The 19920-nt window shown below is 37.1% G+C and overlaps 1 protein-coding gene across 2 annotated transcripts in view; it reads right to left on the reverse strand.

Moving 5' to 3' along the window:
- The window catches only part of LOC117400222 (RNA-binding protein 33-like), a 60313-nt gene that overhangs the window by 15158 nt on the left and 25235 nt on the right, over nucleotides 1-19920 (reverse strand). For both annotated transcript variants that reach the window (XM_059023321.1, XM_059023322.1), the window contains exons 12-16: nucleotides 18586-18914; nucleotides 14200-14448; nucleotides 13591-13935; nucleotides 11526-12218; nucleotides 432-641 (exon numbers count right to left, since the gene is read on the reverse strand). In XM_059023321.1, the coding sequence (XP_058879304.1) occupies nucleotides 432-641; nucleotides 11526-12218; nucleotides 13591-13935; nucleotides 14200-14448; nucleotides 18586-18914 (1826 nt within the window). The remainder of the gene's footprint in view (nucleotides 1-431; nucleotides 642-11525; nucleotides 12219-13590; nucleotides 13936-14199; nucleotides 14449-18585; nucleotides 18915-19920) is intronic.

Here is a 19920-nt window from a genome sequence, read left to right on the forward strand (position 1 = left end):
TTGATGGATGGACAACGACACCTGTGCCTTCTGCCAGTTCTGTTGTCAATTCAACACTTGTCTTCTTTCTATTCCTTAAGGATATTATCTTGAAGTATTGCTCATCCTTGTTAAGACAGCTTTTTGGGTCTTCCAGCCCTGGGTTTGTCAATTACAGATGTTTCTCTGTACTTGTTGATTATGCTTCGGATACCACACCTTGAAAATCGAGTGATGCGAGCTATTTCACTCAATTTTTTTCCTTCTTTATTCAAGGTTGTTATAATAGTAGAAAACACTAATGGAGGCTTTGAGTAAATTGTTGATGCTCATAATGCATCAGAGTAGAAAAATGCAACATGTCTAAGACTTTTGCACAGCAGTGTATATATATATATATATATATATATATATATATTTCTGAAATAATATATATTTCTGAAATAACTCACCCTATTTTGTGGTTGATTTCCAAGGTTGTTTCTCACTCCCTGTGGTTCTGGATGTGGTTGATAAAACTGCGTTTGCTGCTGTTTCAGTTGCTGCTGGACTGTTGCCTTTCCCAACGTGACCTTTCGTGCTGACTGCTGTCTTTGCTGTTGTGGTAGCTGACCCCTCTGAAGCTGCCCCACTGGATAAGCACTGACAACTCCTTCTCCCCCCTGAGGAGAAAACACCAAAGCCCACTGGTCAGAGGATACTGTAAACCTGTACTTACATCTGGGACCTCCTAGTCCAGAACTGGATTAAACAGTTCCACACATCTTTAAATAAATACATAAATAAATCATTTCTCTACAGAGAAAAGCACCAAAACAAAGAGACTCAAGAAAAAAAACTCATTTTGTTAATAAGTTAGACTACCAATAAATTCTATACAATAAATGTATGAGATTCATTAAAAAATAAACACATTTATTATAACCATGATCTAGGTGTTATTGTTCTTCAGTGCAATAAATACATCTAGGCTGTATTGTAGTAGTGGCAGGGGTTAGATCAACCCTTTTAGTCCTGCAATGCGGAAGCATTACATCGCATTCCCACATATTTAGCAAACATTTGTTGTTCTTGTTATTCCCATATGAAAATGAAAGCTAGTTATTCCGCAGGAAATATGGTCAAGTTCTAGCAGAACTAAACTCCCCTCTCACACTCCCACAATGTGCTTCTGTCCTCATGACCTTCCTGCATTACATATGGCATCAGCTTCCTGCTGTGAAACCTCCTACTGTAAAACCTTAATTAGAACCTTGTAAGCATCAACAAATTACAGGCCCTGGAATAACTTGTTTGGTAGGTCTCAACTGTTTTTGTTCTGCTTCATCAATAGACAAACAAAATGGAAATGCCAAAAACCAAATCAAGATTAGCTCGAGCAAAAAGCGTTTGTCTCACAAACTCAGCATGTTGTACCATTTTCAACATCCAGCCAACACCGATGCTAGACAAACGTAGTCAACAAGAAAATGTAAAACGCATCCAAGAAACCAACTGTGGTAAAATCGTATCCAACAGAGGTCGGAGAGCACAGAAACCTAGAAAAAATACCTGTGTATAATGAAGAAAGACGACAGTGAGTATGAACCTGGCACAATACAGTCCGTTCTGAGTAGTGATGACAGATACTTTAAACAAAAACACTCAATTTATCATGGAAATGAAGTGGACTTTGCTTCCCCAGACACATCAGCAAGCAAACAAACCTCCAGCACAGCAGCAGCAAGGGAACAGGAGACAGTGCCACCCACTGGCTAGGAGACTAATTCATACACTCCTACACACAGCTTGCACACCATCTTCGGTCCAAATTAAGGCTGTAAATCTACGTTTAAATGAATAAACATGTAAAGTGTTTAAATATTCGGTTGTTAAGCGGTTAAATGATTCACAATATGCAATAGACAACCCTCTCCTCATTAAAAATGTGCTACTATTGAGCAAGATACCTCAAGTAGAATGGTACCCTGGAATGTTCTCCTTTTTCTAGGAAAGCAGTACAAGTGGTGATGGGGAGTTTGCATCCAGATAAATCACTGATAATTCTCTCACTAAATATCCTGCTATTCCTGAAAAGAAAACTGTCTCCTTTTTAAAAATATGCAAGAGATTTTAATGAACAGTCTTAGAGCTGGGATAATTAATCAAGTTACTTGAGTCATCGTGATTATTTTAATACTCGACAATCTTTTTTGGTATTCGAGTAATCGCCTTAATATATGCATGCATTCATATATTAGCTACATTCACGCCAGGTGCGTTCTCAAATAATTCCGATCAGCTGTTCACTCGGTCTGATCTTGGCAGGAATACTGAACAGCAGATCGGTATTACTGATTTGGTTGAGAGTGAAGGCAATATATTAATAAAAGATAAAAAAAAATATATAGAAAAAAAATTAAGATGGAGGTTTTTAACTTCAGCTATCCTGTGACTATCCATTCTCTCTTTTAGATTAATAAAACCTGTTTGCATCAAATTGCAAGTCAGACCTATTTCTTCAATAATACCCATGCAACACTATTCGAAACATGATTTTGCTAATTTGTCGGTACTACTTTATTGTTATTATTTTACAAGCAGCAGCACTGTCGCAATATTGTTTAGAACCTCTATCCTCTATAGCCTACAGTATCCACAATGATGTTATGTTAGCAAAGCGCTTTCATTGGGCGAAGAATTTAATGAAACAAAACAGTCTGGAAAACCTTTTTGTGGCGACGTGTTGAGAGAGGCAAGCGGGAACACAGCAATATGGCGGATTCACACAGCAAGACTGTTACTAGTACAGAAGAACGGGGAAAGAAAAGGAGTTTGGAAAGTGATGGAAGTGGAAGGCCCAGTGGCAAGAAAACTGCGAGAATCACCAGACACACAAGCGTTGTGTGGGATTTCTTTGGCCAACCTAGCAATTCACAGGTTAAGTGCAGCATATGCAAAGGAAAGATGAAATATCACCACAGCTTTTCTGCAGCATCTAAAAAGGAGGCACCCAACTGTCTCACTTGGTAAGTAATATTATTCACATAAGAAGTCTGTCGATAAAATATAGTACGATGCTATGTTTGTCAAATGCAGTTTTTTGGTTTTTTTTGTAAAAACAGGAATTACGTGTTCATTTAGCACATGAAAATAAACTATACATTTCGCTCTTGTTATTGAATAAAGCAGTCAGCTACACTCCCGTCATTTTACTACTGAATAGAAAAAAAAATAAAAAATAATGTTAATCTGTTATTGTGTAAGTGTTAACACCAAGTATTAGTCTAATCTTAGACATTTACCAGCACCATAAAACTTCATAGAATTGCTGACTCTGTTTTAATCCTCTACAGCACTATTAGCTTATGGCATAATAAACACTATTTATAATTTTGTTTGTTTATTGTTGGGATTTTGTAAACCCAATCGTTGTTACTCCAGATACAAGGATTATTATTATTTTATTTTATTTTTAAAGCTTGATTCTGGACAGTTAGTGTCTTATTACCTGTATGAAGTGTTAATTATACTTTTATTATATGATTTTAAAAGCTCAAAAATAAAAACATAAACAATAAAAAAACTAAAATCTGCCATTTTTAAATGTCTTTCAAAATTAATTAAATAGCTTCAAATTATATAAACCTGTTTAATATTTATTATTTCTCCACAGCTGAGTTTTAATAATTGTTCTATAAAATGAGCTAGCTATCGGACTTGATTTGCCTTTACTTCCAAACGATTTCAAGAGGTTTGACTGCTGGAGCAAGTTCAAAGGTAAGGCATCCTGACATTCTGATCAGATTATTTATTTATATATATATATATATATATATATATATATATATATATATATATATATATAATATATATATATACACTGTTGTATTACTTGTCAAATATATAGTTTTTGGTTTTATTATGTAGTGTTTATTTTTCATCTTAAAAACAATTCCATAACTAGCAGTAGTACTATCTTTTTTGACATAATATAGGTGTAGTTTAAACTAAAAATAAATAATGGTTAGCAAACATGATAGGGTTAGCTTCTGTATTGCAGCACTGGTATACTGGCTTAATGCAGCTAGGCTATATATTTTAAGCCAAGACTACTGCAACATTGTAAACTATAATTTTGCTGTTTTAACTCCCCCCCCCCCCCCCCCCCCCCCAACACTCAGGGAAGGAGCTTTATGTCCCACAACTGACAGTTCACAACCATCAGTGAAGCAGACTCCTCTTCAATCCCAGCAGCCTAATTCATCACAGTGTGCAGACACCATCACAGGCTGCAGCTTGAGTCCGTCAGCTGCTTCCGATTTGTTCTGTGGTAGTGGCGATAGCAAAGGCAAAAAGCCAAAGCAAGGTCAACTTTGATATGCAACGCGTTCTAAACCCTGTTCAATAGAGCGTGTCAATTCCATCACCCACTCCATTATGAGAGTGATAGTGAAAGACTTGCGCCCAATCTCTTTGGTGGAGGGAACTGCATTTAATGACCTCATCCAGTTTCTTGAACCTTCCTACCAAGTGCCTAGCAGAAAGTATTTTACCCAGCTGATAGAAAAAAAGTACTCTGCAACAGCTGATGTTATAAAAAGGGAGTTAGCAACAGCATTCAGCATTGCCCTGACTACAGACATCTGGACCATCATTGCAACGGAGGCTTACCTGTCTGTGACGGACAATGAAGACTATCAATCTAACATCAAAACCACTGAGAGAGGCATACAGGGGACAACATTGTGGCCTGGCTCGAAGAGGTTCTAAAGAAATCTGAGATTAGTCCAGCTCAAGTTGTTGCACTGGTTCGAGATAATGGATGCAATGTGGTTTCTGTTGCACAGAAGTTGTCTGCATGGATGGCTTAGTGTCAGCTGTGCAGGTCATTCGTTACAGCTGACCATCAACAATGCTCTGAAAAACACCACAATTCAATGTGCCATTGGTGCTGCCCGATCAGTTGTAGAGCACTTCAAGAAGAGTGAGTTGGCAAAAGCAAATGGAAACACCCCAGCATACTCTGCTACAGGATGTTTCAACACGTTGGAACAGCAGCCTTCACATGATAAAGTGACTTTGGAGCAGAGATGGCCAATTGTTGCACTGCTGTCTGACCCTACTGTGTAATCAGCAAGGGCAGTACACCATCTGGATCAGTCAAAATCAGTGGTCCTTACTTAATGAACTGGTCAGTGTTCTGCAGCCTTTTGAGACTGCCACAACATACCTGAGTGGGGAAACCTACATCTCTCTCTCTGCTGTGTCATCTCTAATTAAGTCAGTAAGCTCCTTAATGGATCCTGCTGTGAAAAACTCTTCTGCCATTAAAAACTTCAAGAGAGTTGCACTTCAGCAGCTGGACCAGAGATGGAAGATCAGCATCCTTGACAGCAGTTCTGGACTAGACTTGGAGAGTCCAATGATTTCAGCAGCTATCTTAGATCCTTGATTCCGACACTTTAGATTTGTTAGGAAATCATGCAATGTTAGCACAGAGCAGATTGAGAGGGCACTCTGTCTTCATGGACATGACGTGAATACATCCAGTCATTACACTGCTAGTGTCACCAATGCAATTGATACAACCAGGGCCGACACTGTCGGAACAGCCACAGGTTTTCATCAACCTCCCTCATCCTCCTCAACAACACATGATGCTGTTGATGTTGAAGAGCATGAGGGCAGACCTCAAAAGAAATGTTTTAGATGAAGAAGAGGTTAATTCTTCACCTCACTCTTGGAATGCAAGTTCTCAACAACAGCCTCATCCTTCATCCAGCTGCTGCAGTTTCTTGTGATGCTGGTGACATTTTTGGTAATCATGAAAACAGCCCTGATGATAGTGAGGCAGAGCCAGATGAACCCATTGATCTAAGTCACTCACAACTGGTGCTAGGCAGGATGTTTATGATGGAAGGACAGTGCACTGACAGCTCTTCTGAGGAAAGTAATGAAGAACAAGCATTGCAGAAAGAAGTAGTACATCAGCAAGAAGGCTAGTGTCAAAGATACTGAGCCTTTGAGTGGGTGGAAGAACAGTATGCATCCTTCCTCGCCTGGCCAAACTAGCTAAACTGTTTCTCTGTATCTCTGCTACCTCTGCTCCATCTAAAAGGCTTTTTTCAACAGCTGGTGCTATTGTGACAAGAAAACGTGCCAGCCTTAGCCCTAGCCAGATTGATATGCTGGTGTTTTTACATAGCAACCTAGCATAATGTGTTTGTTTTTCAACATGTTGTGTTGTGCTAAGATGAGTTAATGTGACAACACAATTAAATAACGAACACAGTTTTCAGGAAACAAGAATTGTTTTTGCTCACTTAAGAAAAAGTTCAGTATTTTTGCAATGCTAAAAAAAAAAAGACCCACAGTACAGACTTTTGTTTTAAGTGAATAGTATCTGTTAAATATTTTTGCATATAAGGTTAATAAGTTGACTTTCAAAGATTTTTGCTCCACTTCAGCATACAGCAAAAATTCCAAGTAGGTTGGAGTGACAAGAATATTTGTTGTATTACTATTTTCCACAACTGCCTTGTCCCTTGTCAGATTTTCACATTTTTGTAATTTTAATGTTGTCGTGTTGTTGTCTGAGTGAAACTTGCTATTTTAGATAGAGACCATCCACAGAGTAAAACAACTAAACCAGTACTGGAGAGTTAATGTTACAGAATATCATCTACTATATAGTGGGGGTGCCTTTTATTTTATTTACTGTTTTTTTCTGCATTATTAAAATGAAAAAAAATAATTAATCAAAATTACTAATTGTATTCACGTTGATTATTTAAATAATCGCTCAGCACAGCTCTCCCACAAGTGCTATGGTAACCCAAATATGATCCACGTAGCATATTTTTAAAGAGGAGACAATTATCTTTTCACGGATACCAAGATATTTAGTGAGCAAGTAGTCAAAGTGAAGTTATCCGGCAAAAGAAACTCCTTATCACCCGTTGTTCTGCTTCCTAGAAAAAGGAGAACATTTCAGGGTACCATTTGACTTGTGAGACGTCTTGCTCATTCAAATATTTAGCATCTTTTTAAAAGAGGAGACAATTCTCTATTCAGGGATGCCAAGATAGTAAGGGTCTGAGTGATGCCCATCCCTAGTCTTGCTGTAAATCATTTGTTGCCAGTACTGTATATCTATCTATCTAGCTTAAAAGACATTTTTTTCTAAGCAGACAAATCTTTTGAATGTTTACTTTCTCAGTAAAAATATTTCAGTAAAAATTGGTAAATTGTGGCAAAAGTAAACAACATTTTCAATCAAATGATATACTCAATCATTTCATTTGTTGTTTTAATGCAGGTTCTGTGCTATAGCAGCAGTTAATGGATGTATTCAGTATAAGGACATTTTTATTTATAGTCACTTAAAATTCCTATTGATATGGTCCGAGAAAGAATCTTTCGAAAGTCCTTTTAAAATCTGACAGATCAAATCTTATTTTCATTCTTCAGCCCCAGCAAGCAGCGATATCACCAACCTGCATTCAGCAGAGTGCAAATTGATTAATCCCTCTCTATAGAATTCACAAGCCTTGATTACACCTATCAAACGTTAAGCAGCATTATACTGGAATGACAACACTTGACAAATTCCCCCTCCATTTCTCCTCAGGCTTTGTGGTCCTGCTAGCCTGTATTATTCCTGATGAAAAATTAATTTGCCTTATCTATGGCTAAGCTCCAAAATCCAAATCCACCAAACTGGCACCTCTTTCTAAACAGGTATTATGGACACCCAGTAAAAGATTAATTGCATGTCGTCGGGTGACATTAATTTCTGTACACCCGAAAGTGATTTGATACTCAAAACTGAAAGGAAAGATAACATTGTCAGCCTGCCGAGAACGACAGCAGAACAGCATCCCAGAGCAGCATCTTGTGAATCAGCCTTTCAACAAGGCTATACTTCACTGTCAAAGGTACTGCCATTGATTCCTCAGCCTACCGATATTACTGCATAAGCATCTATTAAAACTGACACTATGTTATCTCTATCAACACAACAGTTCGGGTTTTACTGCATTATGCCCACAATGGTTAGAGGCTTGAGCTCATTGAAATAAATTAGGTTTAAACATATAAATTACACCGCTGCTACTTTAAACTACACCAAATATATTTATTGCAGTTATTAGGACTTTAGTTACATATTGAACAGGTGACATACTTTTGAACAAATTAAATTGCTAAAATATGTTACTGCTGACAATGTTTGCAATAATGACTCACTATTGTTTATTGCAATGCAATAAAACAAATGTTTAGATTACTGTTTTTTATTTTATTTTTCAGGATACAGAATTTTAGAATGCCATGATGCATGATTACTTAAATCACAAATTACGATTAACATGTTCTATTAAGTGCTTGACTTTTTATTGTCTATTTTTATTGCAATACATTTTTATTTCACGGCTTTAAAATGTCTATGTATTTATATCGTGACCGGGAAGCACAATATAAATCTCCAGTACCATATACAGCACTCTTACTGCAGAGCAGTTGTGCTGGAGGCATAGTATGTGTTTGACTATTCAGAATTTTTCTTGAAGTGAATACCACGAACGAGAAATAAAACAATTTGGGTTAAAAATAAAATGTAAATAAAGCTACCAGAAACACCGGGGATTAGGTGATACAACACATCAAAAGCAACGATGATGTTTGTGTCAGAGTCCTGCGCGGGTCCGGACCCGCAACCCGCTGCAACACCGTCTTCTTACCCGCGACCCGACCTGCTTTTATAAGACCTGCAACCCAACCTGAACCCACAAGTGTTTGTCCTTTACCTCTGCCTGCGCCGACTGATTTTCTCACACACACAGATCTCTACCATTCTCCACAGATTGAGTTTATACAACAGGCTATACAGGCTATACACCACCTCGCGAGGTAGTTCAGAGACGGCACTGAACCGTCAGAACTGCGTGTGTGAAAGGCTATACCGCCACTGAAGCGCTATAGTGGGTGTGGTTTCAAAGGCAACATGCCACGTCACTATAGCGTAGTGCTTAATTTGTGCCTGAGCTTGAGTCACAGTGCCGGTACCTATAGTTAAAAATCTCATAAAATGCTTTCTTTTTAAAATCTCAACACAGTTGCATTAAGTCTGCAAGTTCTTGCATGCGCGTTAAAGAGAGACAGTCTGCTGCCATGTTCGTAGCCTACTTTAAATTACTTTACGATTTCAGCTCGAGTGCCTTTAAGTAAGATGACACTCGTTTTTTATACACAAATAAGCTTACTTGATTTGAAAAACGTCATGAACGATACAAGCAACTTCTTACACTACTTGGTTTGATTAAATGAATAGTACACCACAAAATATGAAAGCTGAACATTAATTTCAACAAAGAACAACGACAACTTTTTAATGAAAAAAAATATATTGTAGCCTACTTCAATAGGAACATTAGCCTGCTATATTATATTAAACCAAACAATAAAAAAATAATCTGGTTCTCTCTGCCTTTTTCAATGAATATAATTTAATTAATAGAGAATAAAACATACTAAGTTAACAACTACCTAGCCTAAGTTTAATTAATCATTTTTGTAATCTACCAGCAGCTTCTGTTGCACACACATCGCTGATATAATAGTGCAAACCGTGGGTTGGGGTGCGTTTTTTCGTCAATATCCTCCTTCTGGATGTTTTTTATTTTTAATGTAGAATACATGATTGTAAACATCTAACACAAGTACGTACAATACTCTTTCAAATAAACGTGTTATGATTTTGAATATGCTCTTCTTAGGGTCGGTATTATTGTCATTGCTTGCGCCCCGGCACCTCTTTACAAATTAAGCACTGCGTGCATGTGTTAGGTCTTGTCAGTGAACAGTCTGTTGTTGCCATGAGAACAATCTGTTGATTGACAGGTTTGAAAGTTGTACTCGCACGATCTCTTTGGTTGTGTGAAAGGGTTATGACTTTTACACCGGCATTGATTGCGCAATTTCATGCTGTGTGAAAGGGTATTTTACACACTCGTTAAAACGTTTGAGACGGCACAGTAGCTGCATTTCTGTGTGAAAATGGTATAATACATTTGTGCCACCGGTTGAAAGGGGAGCTACACCTGTGCTTTTGCACAGATGATGTACCAGTTTTGTGGGTGTCGTACACAAACACGATGAGTTTTACAAGCAACGAATAAGTCACATGTTCATTATTTTCATTCACTATGATTCCAGAATAATTCCTCACTTCTGATTTACCTCTCGAACTAGTATCCACTACATGATATAAACCCTGTGCTATCTTTTGTTTCACCTCATTCACAGACATTTTTAATATCACCATACAGACAAAAGCATCTTGTGACGTATCAAACAAGCAGCAAAACAAACCCAGAACACTGCTAAGTCAGCTGAGTCCTCCCTAAATCGCCTCCTGCTTTGGTTCAGGAAATACACTGACCTTCTAATTAGTGCTGGGACAAATATCCGAATATTTGAGCGCATATTTTTTATATGTATTTGGATACAAAAAATTAGATGTTCGTATTTGCTACAAAACGGTAAAAAATACCTAAGTTACAGTTTCAAAAATGGCAAATGAAAAAGCGCTCTGTGTGATGTGAGATTTATATATTAAAAAATAAAATAAAAAACCCACAGGATCAACACTGCAGCTCTTGAGCTTCTATTTAAAAGATTTAGATAGCAAAGAGTAAACAAACCAGATCATGCGCGCACGCATAGTGATCTCTATGGAAGGCCATCTGGGTCAAAAAAGCATTATCCTCCTTTAGAGCAAGTCTGATTGGACAGAAAAAAAATCTGTCATTCTGAAATGCCTCACTTAAAAACTTGGTATATAAAAATAACTGGTAATAATTGGGCCGATTAAGTAATTTGCTTTGTACTCAGATCAAAATTTGGCACAATTTTTTAAAGTAACAAATTGCAAGAAAAGGAGTTCATAGGATAGCTAACATTTAAATTCACTCTTGGAACAAGGTGTTTCAAATCGTCTATCTTGTCTAGATCATTTTTAAATAAATAAATACATTAATAAATAAATAAACAATAACTAAAATATATACAAGAATAAGACATGGAACCAACGATTTCAGAGCATGTGGCTGGGCTTCAAAATCTAATCGTATAGTTGGAGACAAGCCAAAACGCAATCATATGCAATGGAGTGCTCTGTAACTTTAATCATAGTCTAAATCACATTTTATTCCAGCTCCGTGTTACCACGTAAGATCCATAGAGGATATGGAGTAATTGAAACTTTCTAGCTGGATTCAAATTACTCTACCATAAATTCAAACATATCATTACATCACACCTATTTGTTTTGTTATTACTTTTTTTTATACTTACATTTAACCAATTAGTTACAGGTTACACAAGTAGGATCCAATTTTAATTGTGTAAAAAAAACAACGAGGCAATGAACTGTCATTAAATTTGACATGATCCTATTTGTATCAAAACACAAAAAAAGCAGACGATAAGAAATCTAGAACTTAGATTTGATGCAATATTATCGTTGGAAGTGAATAAAAAATAATTTTAAAAAATGAACTTACCGCTCCTAATAGCTTGACCATCCTGACTTTGGCAGCAACATGTGGCCCATCTCCGCTCCCACTGTTGGATCTCTGCATTACAGTCCTTTTCACACCAGGTTTCAATTCCTGGGGACTGCCTTGTCCAAACACCCCCCGAGCACTCTGCTGCAGTCCTGGCACAGCTGCCACTACTGCAGGTCTGGATTGAGCCTGCGGGGTCTGGAACTGGGGGCCCGGTCTGTTCGGAATTAGCGGATTCACGTTTCTCCTCTGTAGACTGAGCCCGGCTTGCTGGGGTCTTACGTTTTGCAGCTGAACCCCAAACCCTGGAGCCTGTGGTTTTTTCATCAGAAGCTGGTTCTTTATGTTTGGCCTGGGTAGAGCACCAGGCTGGGGTGTATGCATAATGCCATTTGAAGGTATCTGCAATGCGTGTGGTTGTTGTTGCTGCTGCTGCTGCTGGTGCTGCTGCTGCTGCTGCTGCTGTTGTGGTGGTTGTACGAAGGGTGATAAAGGTGGTGGTGGTGTCTGTAGTGGTACTGCTAGCTGTGGCTGAGGCTGCTGTGTAATGCGTTCTAGCAGTTCTTTCTTCCTTACACCAGCCTGCATTTGTCTTCTGAGCTCCTTCCGTTTCAGAATTTCCTCCCTTAATCGTTTTTGTTCTTCTATTTTTAAACGGTATACCCTTGTTTCTTCATCCTCGTCCGGGTTCTTATAAAAGGAACAAAACAGACAATTTTAGAAAAACACTTTTTCTGTGTTTACATATCATTTTCATCAGTGCTATTTATTTGTTTAAAGTATAAAGGTAAATACCAAATGGATTTACTGTGGTTCAGAAGCTTGCCTGGCAAGGAAACAAAGCCATGCAACAAGTTTTAGTGCTAAAACTAAATAATAAAAAATCTGGCAAGTGTGTTTCATGTCTTAATAGAGGTTATACCGAAGGTCCCACTTTATCTTAGCGCCGTATGTTAACATAAGGGTTCTGTTTTGCAGTGATAAAAAGACAAGTAAGAAAAATACTGTATCAGCTCTACTGTTATACAACTGAGAAAAAAACATGTTTTGATGTTTGAGGCCAAAGATTCCTGCGCTGTAATCACACAAGTTATTTTTCAATATGTGGGGTTTTGAGTTCTTAAATTACTGATAGGACTTTAAAATCCCATTTACCAATATATATGGTTTAAAAACAAACAAAAAAAAAAGGTTTCATCCTGTTGTCACGTATACTCAATAAAGGAGTTCCTTTTTTAATTATATAACTTCATTTCCCATTCTTCAGCTCGACAAAAATAATTCATGCCTGAAAGGGTTAAACCTTCATAACAGAATTAAAGTGCTAAAATAAAACATACTATATAAAGCCTGCAAGGTGTGCAAGAAACACAACAAAAGAAAAGTAATGTAAATGTCATGTTTCTGACAGGCCACACACTGAAAAGAAACACCACCTGAAACAACTCTGACTAGATCTATTGATTTTCCTAACTGCATTCTCAGAGATCCATCTCATTCGTGACTTAATAATTAGGTCTAATGACCAGCACTCACTCAATCTGCCTGACCTTGAACTTCATTTACTGAGTTCAAGAGTATCCATTACCTGCTGTTAAAGCTAGTATTAACATTCTAGCAGTGCTGCAGAATGTTTAAATGCCATTTCTTCAGCTTTAAGTCACCTCTGTAACTAGCTGAGGGAGACATCCATTTCCCAAGGGCTGGACTGCTTACAAAGCTGCTAAGTAACCAAACGTGGAGGACAAAAAGCTGACACTCAAACCGCATTTGTATGAAGACAAAAAACAAAACAAAGATTGCAACCATTTAAGATAACCTAAGCCAAGATAACAAGATTTGCAGCTGGTGTGAATTAAAAAAAAAAAAAAAAAAAAAAACTGATGACATCATTTGAACTCTAAATGTCTATCCTGCAACATGTTGCTTGTAACTGCAAGACAGCTATGTTATACGGGAATGAACATGAAAGTGTTAAAACATAAAAATAAAAGTGTGCAGCGTAACTCATACCTTTTGTAAAGCAAACCATGCACAAAATGATTAATGGGAAAAAACTGACCACTTCACTTGTCTGTGGAGGATTAAGCTGTGCCACTGGAGTCTCCGTTTTGACCACATTCTTCGCTGCCATTCTGGGAACTGACTGGGCCTTGGCAGTAATTTGGGGCCTGGCAGCAAGTTGGGGCCTGGCAGTAGGCATCACCTTGGCTCCGGATGTTGACCTGACATTCTGCATATGCCTGGCAACAGGCCTCACCTGCGCAGCAGGAGCTGACATCGGACGGTTATTGTGAATGTTCATATTAGCTGGTGCTACAGGGAGCTCACGCAGGTTACTGTTGCGCGGAGGCAAAGCTTGTACCTGCTGGTTTGGAGGCTTATTTACAGATTGAGGCAGTGTGTTCTGAGGAAAAAAAAAAAAAAAAACTATGAAAATTAAAACTTCACCTGCTCTAAAAAGAGAAATGTTAAGTTTCCTGTTGCATTAAGACTGCTTGAGCTTTTAATTAAAAATATTTTTTATAAAACAGTGATCAAATTTGGGAACTGGATGATTTGACACGATCACCCAAAAAGAACAACCACATTTACAATGCACAATTAAAGTTGGAATGACCACTTCTCAATTGTAATAAAGGATTGGTTATTTTAAAACCCTGTTACTTACAAGTCTGGGTTTTATTGGACCTGTGCGGAGCGGGGGGCGTTGCATTCGCAGATTCATTTGTTGCTGCATGTTCTGTAGCTGAGGTCTGAAGTAAGGCTGCGAGTTGAGGTGCAGGGGGCGCTGTGGACCTGGGTGGTTGTAGTGCAGGGGGTGCTGCTGCTGCTGCTGCTGTTGATGATGATGATGATGGTGTGGAGCTGGCTGCTCATGGTGTGAGGGTTGAGAATGTGGAGGAGGGTGCATCGGCCCCTTAAATACAAAACGACACAATTAGGAATTCACACTAATTAACAGATTCGCTTTTCTTTTAAAAAACTTTCGCTCCTAGTAAAGGTTAAGAAAAGAATGGCTTATAGCAGGGGTTTTCAGCTCAAGTACCCCTTTACAATTGTCGCTCACTGAATGGTACCACAGTTGCAATACAAGTCAGGATAATCTGATTAACACATTTAATTATTTTGCCGTTTATTTGATATAATTTATGTCACAACAGTTTGGGACTGACAAACTGCTGGTTTAGGACAGAATACCAAACAAACAGTAATTCTTAAAACATTTAACTATAAGTCTTTGGGTGCACAGAATCAAAAGACAGTATTTAGGAATCTCTTTGGAAACACACATATTTGCTTTCTATTTGGCAAAGTTGTTATAAATAATCAAAAATAGTCTGCACTGCAAATGTTTACCCTGTTACCATTTACTTCCTATCTCAGCATCACTGTGTGCCATTTTATATGTTTACAATATAAAACACATTAACCTCAAGATAAAACTATAATGAGGGGTGCAACAATTAATCGATGGATCGATTATTGATCATCTGTCCTTAAATTTTTCCGCGTTTCGATTACATTTTGGTGAATCATTGCATCGAATTAGTACCCAGTTTTAAGTCTTCTGTTGCTGGTTTGCATTAAAACCTTGAGTGTGGTTGCGCTGCTTCTAGTGCTAGTACGATAGATTAGCGCGTTGCTAGGATACACATTTCAAGCCTACATTACGCGTTGGATAAGACAAAACAGAAGTACCTCCGGGGTTTATTTACAATATTTGCCAGCTGACCCAGCGCGTATTGGAGACCGGCGATTATTGGAGACCAGTGTTTATATTAGATCACTAGCTTCACATGCTTCATGCGGTCATTGAGAAGCCGCTAACACACAACCTTGTAGCAACATCATAACTCAATTTAAACACTCCAGCAACTTTGTTAAAAGGTTGTGTGTCAGTGGGAACTACGTAACAGTTTTGTTTTATAACAAAATGACATTGTAAAAGGAAAAAGCCCTGTAGATATCAGAACACAGGCGTGTAGGCAATGCTTCAGCACAATAATAATCAGCATAATAATAATAAAAATAATAATAAAACTTCTAAAATGTTTTTAAAAATAAACAATAAAAGCAATAAGTATTATCAAAAATAATGTATTGTTTAATCTCAAACTTGTACATTGTTAATACAACAAAACACATTAAAATACGCCAAGAGGTTTGCATCTGGCCTACTTTCAGAACGCTTAAAAAGATCAAAACTTTTAATAATGTAATAACTGATTTAAACAAATATACATTACATGTAGGCCTACCTTAAATTCCATTTTAAATCATTATTATTTATTAATCTTGAGAGTCACTTTCATCGCTGTCACTTCATTACGCTCAAGCTCCTCCTCATCTTTCTCAGCTTCAATGGCAATGACAGAGACCTGGCGTTTATTTACAATACTTGCCAGCAGACCCGGCGCGTATTAGAGACAGGTAATTATTTGAGACCCGGCAATTATTTGAAGTTTTACGGTAGGCCAAGTATTCAAGTTTTTTTATTTAAAAATTAAGGCAACACGGTTTTGTTTTTTGTATCTATTAAATCTACCAATTACCTTTTGTTTCAAAGCATGTTGTGTTTGGATTATATGGCAATATTACAGAAAAAGAAGCTGAATTTAGTACGATAGTTACATTAGTCAGGGTTTGTGAGATTAATTCAATTGCTTTGCTTTTGGACATAAAATGTAAACAGTATTGAACAACTATAGTTCAGAAATTACTTGTTAATTTGTATTTTTTATTATTACAATGTTAATCTGATGCGAACGCACGCATATTCTTTATTATTACAATGTTAATCTGATGCGGACGCACGCATATTCTTTATTATTACAATGTTAATCTGATGCGGACGCACGCATATTCTTTATTATTACAATGTTAATCTGATGCGGACGCATGCATATTCTTTATTACAATGTTAATCTGATGCAGTCGCACGCATATTCTTTATTATTACAATGTTAATCTGATGTGAACGTACGCATATTCTTTATTATTACAATGTTAATCTGATGCGGACACACGCATATTCTTTATTACAGTGTTAATCTGATGCGGATGCACGCATATTCTTTATTATTACAATGTTAATCTGATGTGGACGCACGCATATTTATTATTAAAATGTTAATCTGATGCGGACGCACACATATTTATTATTACAATGTTAATCTGATGCGGACGCACACATATTTATTATTACAATGTTAATCTGATGCAGTCGCACACATTCTTTATTACAATGTTAATCTGATGCAGACGCACGCATATTCTTTATTATTGCAATGTTAATCTGATGCGGACGCACACATATTCTTTATTATTACAATGTTAATCTGATGTTGACGCACGCATATTCTTTATTATTACAATGTTAATCTGATGTGGCCGCACGCATATTTATTATTACAATGTTAATCTGATGCGGACGCACACATATTTATTATTACAATGTTAATCTGATGCGGACGCATGCATGTTCTTTCCAGTTGTTAAACGGAAGACCTTTATTTTTTTTTTATAATCAGAAGTTCTACTTTGAATGAAAGTCATGTTTTTTTGTTCAATTTATGCACAATGGTGTTTTTAGTTATTATCTTCTGTTAAAAAAAAAACTACTAACGTTTGTTTATTTTGAAAAATAAAACATCAATGCATCGATTATCGTTGATAAATGTCTATACGATAATCGAATATGAAATTAGGGTGCCGACTGCACCTCTAATATAACATCTAACAATGAAACTTTTTATTTTTATCAAAGCCAGTATAAAAATGATCCAAAAGGGACTTTGTAGCTTTGAACTTTATGCAAACTCGTGTTTTCTTCCTTTTGCAAGTGAAAAATGTATCCATTTTAAACACAGAACCAACCAGCCGCTATTTCTGTTACTAAAAATACAGCCGCGCCTAATAAATAAAACAAATCAAAGTACGAGTATTGTGATTATTATTTGTGTTTAGCGGAGCATTTCTTCTAAATAATGCAGAAAGATTGTACTTCACGGATATGACAAGTTGAAAACAGCGAAGTTAATGAGCAGCACAGAGCGCACTCCAGAGGCAGAATCACCAGACGCCTGCTTCACCCACCACTACATTTATATCAGAATTGAAATCCACTCAATCGAAATCACACATTCGTACAGTTGGAATGTGCTGACGTGATAAATTCTGCGTTTTATTTTTTTCATCTGCTCTTCACTTTGAGCTGCTAAACCAAAATGAAATATGTATGCACAGTGGTTTAGAGATTATATAATACCATTAAATCAATTCAACATCATTATTTTCTTTTACTTTTATTTATTTGTACAATACAATGCTATTTCTAGTGCTATTGCCCTAACAACACAATTTTTTGGGGGAAAAAAAAATGTATTGCCTCCAATGTTTAACTTTTTTTATAGTAGTCTGCAGCACAACAATGGTGTGGAATTTGATACAAATTCTAGGACTTCTAGAACAGAGGCATAGCTCGGAGAACCCCTGCTGTGTCAATTACAAACACTAGAGGGCAGTCTATTACTACTGGAACTTAAAGGTTACAAAAAAAAAAAGACCTGAATGGCACGTATACTAAATACTTACCTGAACAGATCAATAAGAGGTACATCATTCCTGAAGACATACAAATGTAATTCTTTCTTATATATATTTTACCACTTCTTTACCTTTTTGTGTTTGCAATCATTCAGGGGTGTGTGGTTTTGCTGTAGTCGTGTTCCTGGTTCTTGAGAAATCTTATGATACTGTGACCTTTCAAATCTGTCAGAACCAAATGCTTCTTGGTAAATTATAGAAGCAGGTGTAATCACTACTAGGAACAACTGACAATCCCAACATTGATTGACTGATGATTATATATACTGGAGCAACTGAACCATTCAATAAAAGGATAAAGCTAGAAGTATCTATATGTACTTTAACTTGGAGTAACAAAAATCTTCCAGAAGTAACATTTGACCAATATATGATAACAAAGAAAATAACAAACAAGTATTTTCTTTGTTTACCACTGTTCAATCATGATTTATTTTGCTTCACTTACTCTGTGGCGTGCCTGCATTCCAAGCTGCATGTGTGGTGGTGGAAAGGGCTGCCCAGGGCCTTGTGGAAACTGCTGTCTCGGAGGAATAAAAGGTCTGGGATTGGCAGGTCCGGGCTGATTGAAGTGAGACATGCCCATGGGACCCGGAGGATGGAGGTTTGGCCTCATGGGTCCTTCACGTTGGAACACTGTCTGTTGCCCTTGCTGGTTAAAACCAGGCCCTTGCTGGTTAAAAGGCATGGGATTCTGGCCAGACAAAGGGTGGTTGTTATTCATGAGTGGAGGGGGGTTCTGTTGTTCAAACATATGCTGTCCTGGGAACCTTGGCTCTGTGAACAACAAAAATGCTTCTAAACACGCTGTGCCATATTGCTCTGCTTCAGTTTATCAAATGTGACATCTCTACTTCTGTTGCACTGAATACAATGAAACATACAGTATGTGTACATATTGTATGCATTACCATCAGCTAGGCATAAAGGCTAATTATAAATTAGTTCCTTAATTAAAGATGGTTTCATCCAGGAGAAGTCTCCCGAGATATATTGTCACATTGTCAAAAGTGTCCTGGTAAACAGAAGACTGAGAGGAATCAGTAATTCAACCACAACAGTCCAAAATCCAGAAAGGAAACAGGGAAGTGAATAAAGATCTTAGCAGTTAGAATGATCTTTATTGTATTCAGTGACTTGACTAGTAAACAGTACAGATACAAGAGCAGTACAATAAAAAGTTCTCGTCTTGATCACAACTAGCTACTTTTTTCTTGTCTTTTTTAGCTGCTACCTAGCTAGACAGGGAAGTAGTATGCCATGCTATTCTAGTGTCCTAGACAGGCATTGCAGTGGCAACCCAAAATACACTTAAAATCCACAAGCTTTGCATGCACATTCAGGAAACCCAAACACATAGATTTTACAATGCACTGTACTAAATTACAGAACTATATAGGGCTGTAACGAAGGGTACACTTTGACCTTTGAAGGTTCGGAACACATAACCAAAGGAAGGTTTGAACCTTCCATGGTACTAATTTGTATAATTTACTGGTAACGTCACCATAGCTACTTAATAGATATTTAATTGAAAATTCTATTATCGTACAGGTAATCCTTATAAATGGAATAAAACATTAACATGTAGTTTAACAATACGTTATATAGAACAGTAATCACGTTTTTTTTTTTTATTAAATAAAAAAACACTGTTTATGTACACGTAATTGATGCATATACAGTAGTGTTGGATGATAATTGTTGTGTAATTGATTATCACGATGATCAATAAAATATATAAAATTTCTTGTAATGTGTCTTGTTATTGCTTGTAACTTGT

The sequence above is a fragment of the Acipenser ruthenus genome, chromosome 4 (genome assembly GCF_902713425.1).
Source record: "Acipenser ruthenus chromosome 4, fAciRut3.2 maternal haplotype, whole genome shotgun sequence".
Lineage (NCBI taxonomy): Eukaryota > Metazoa > Chordata > Actinopteri > Acipenseriformes > Acipenseridae > Acipenser > Acipenser ruthenus.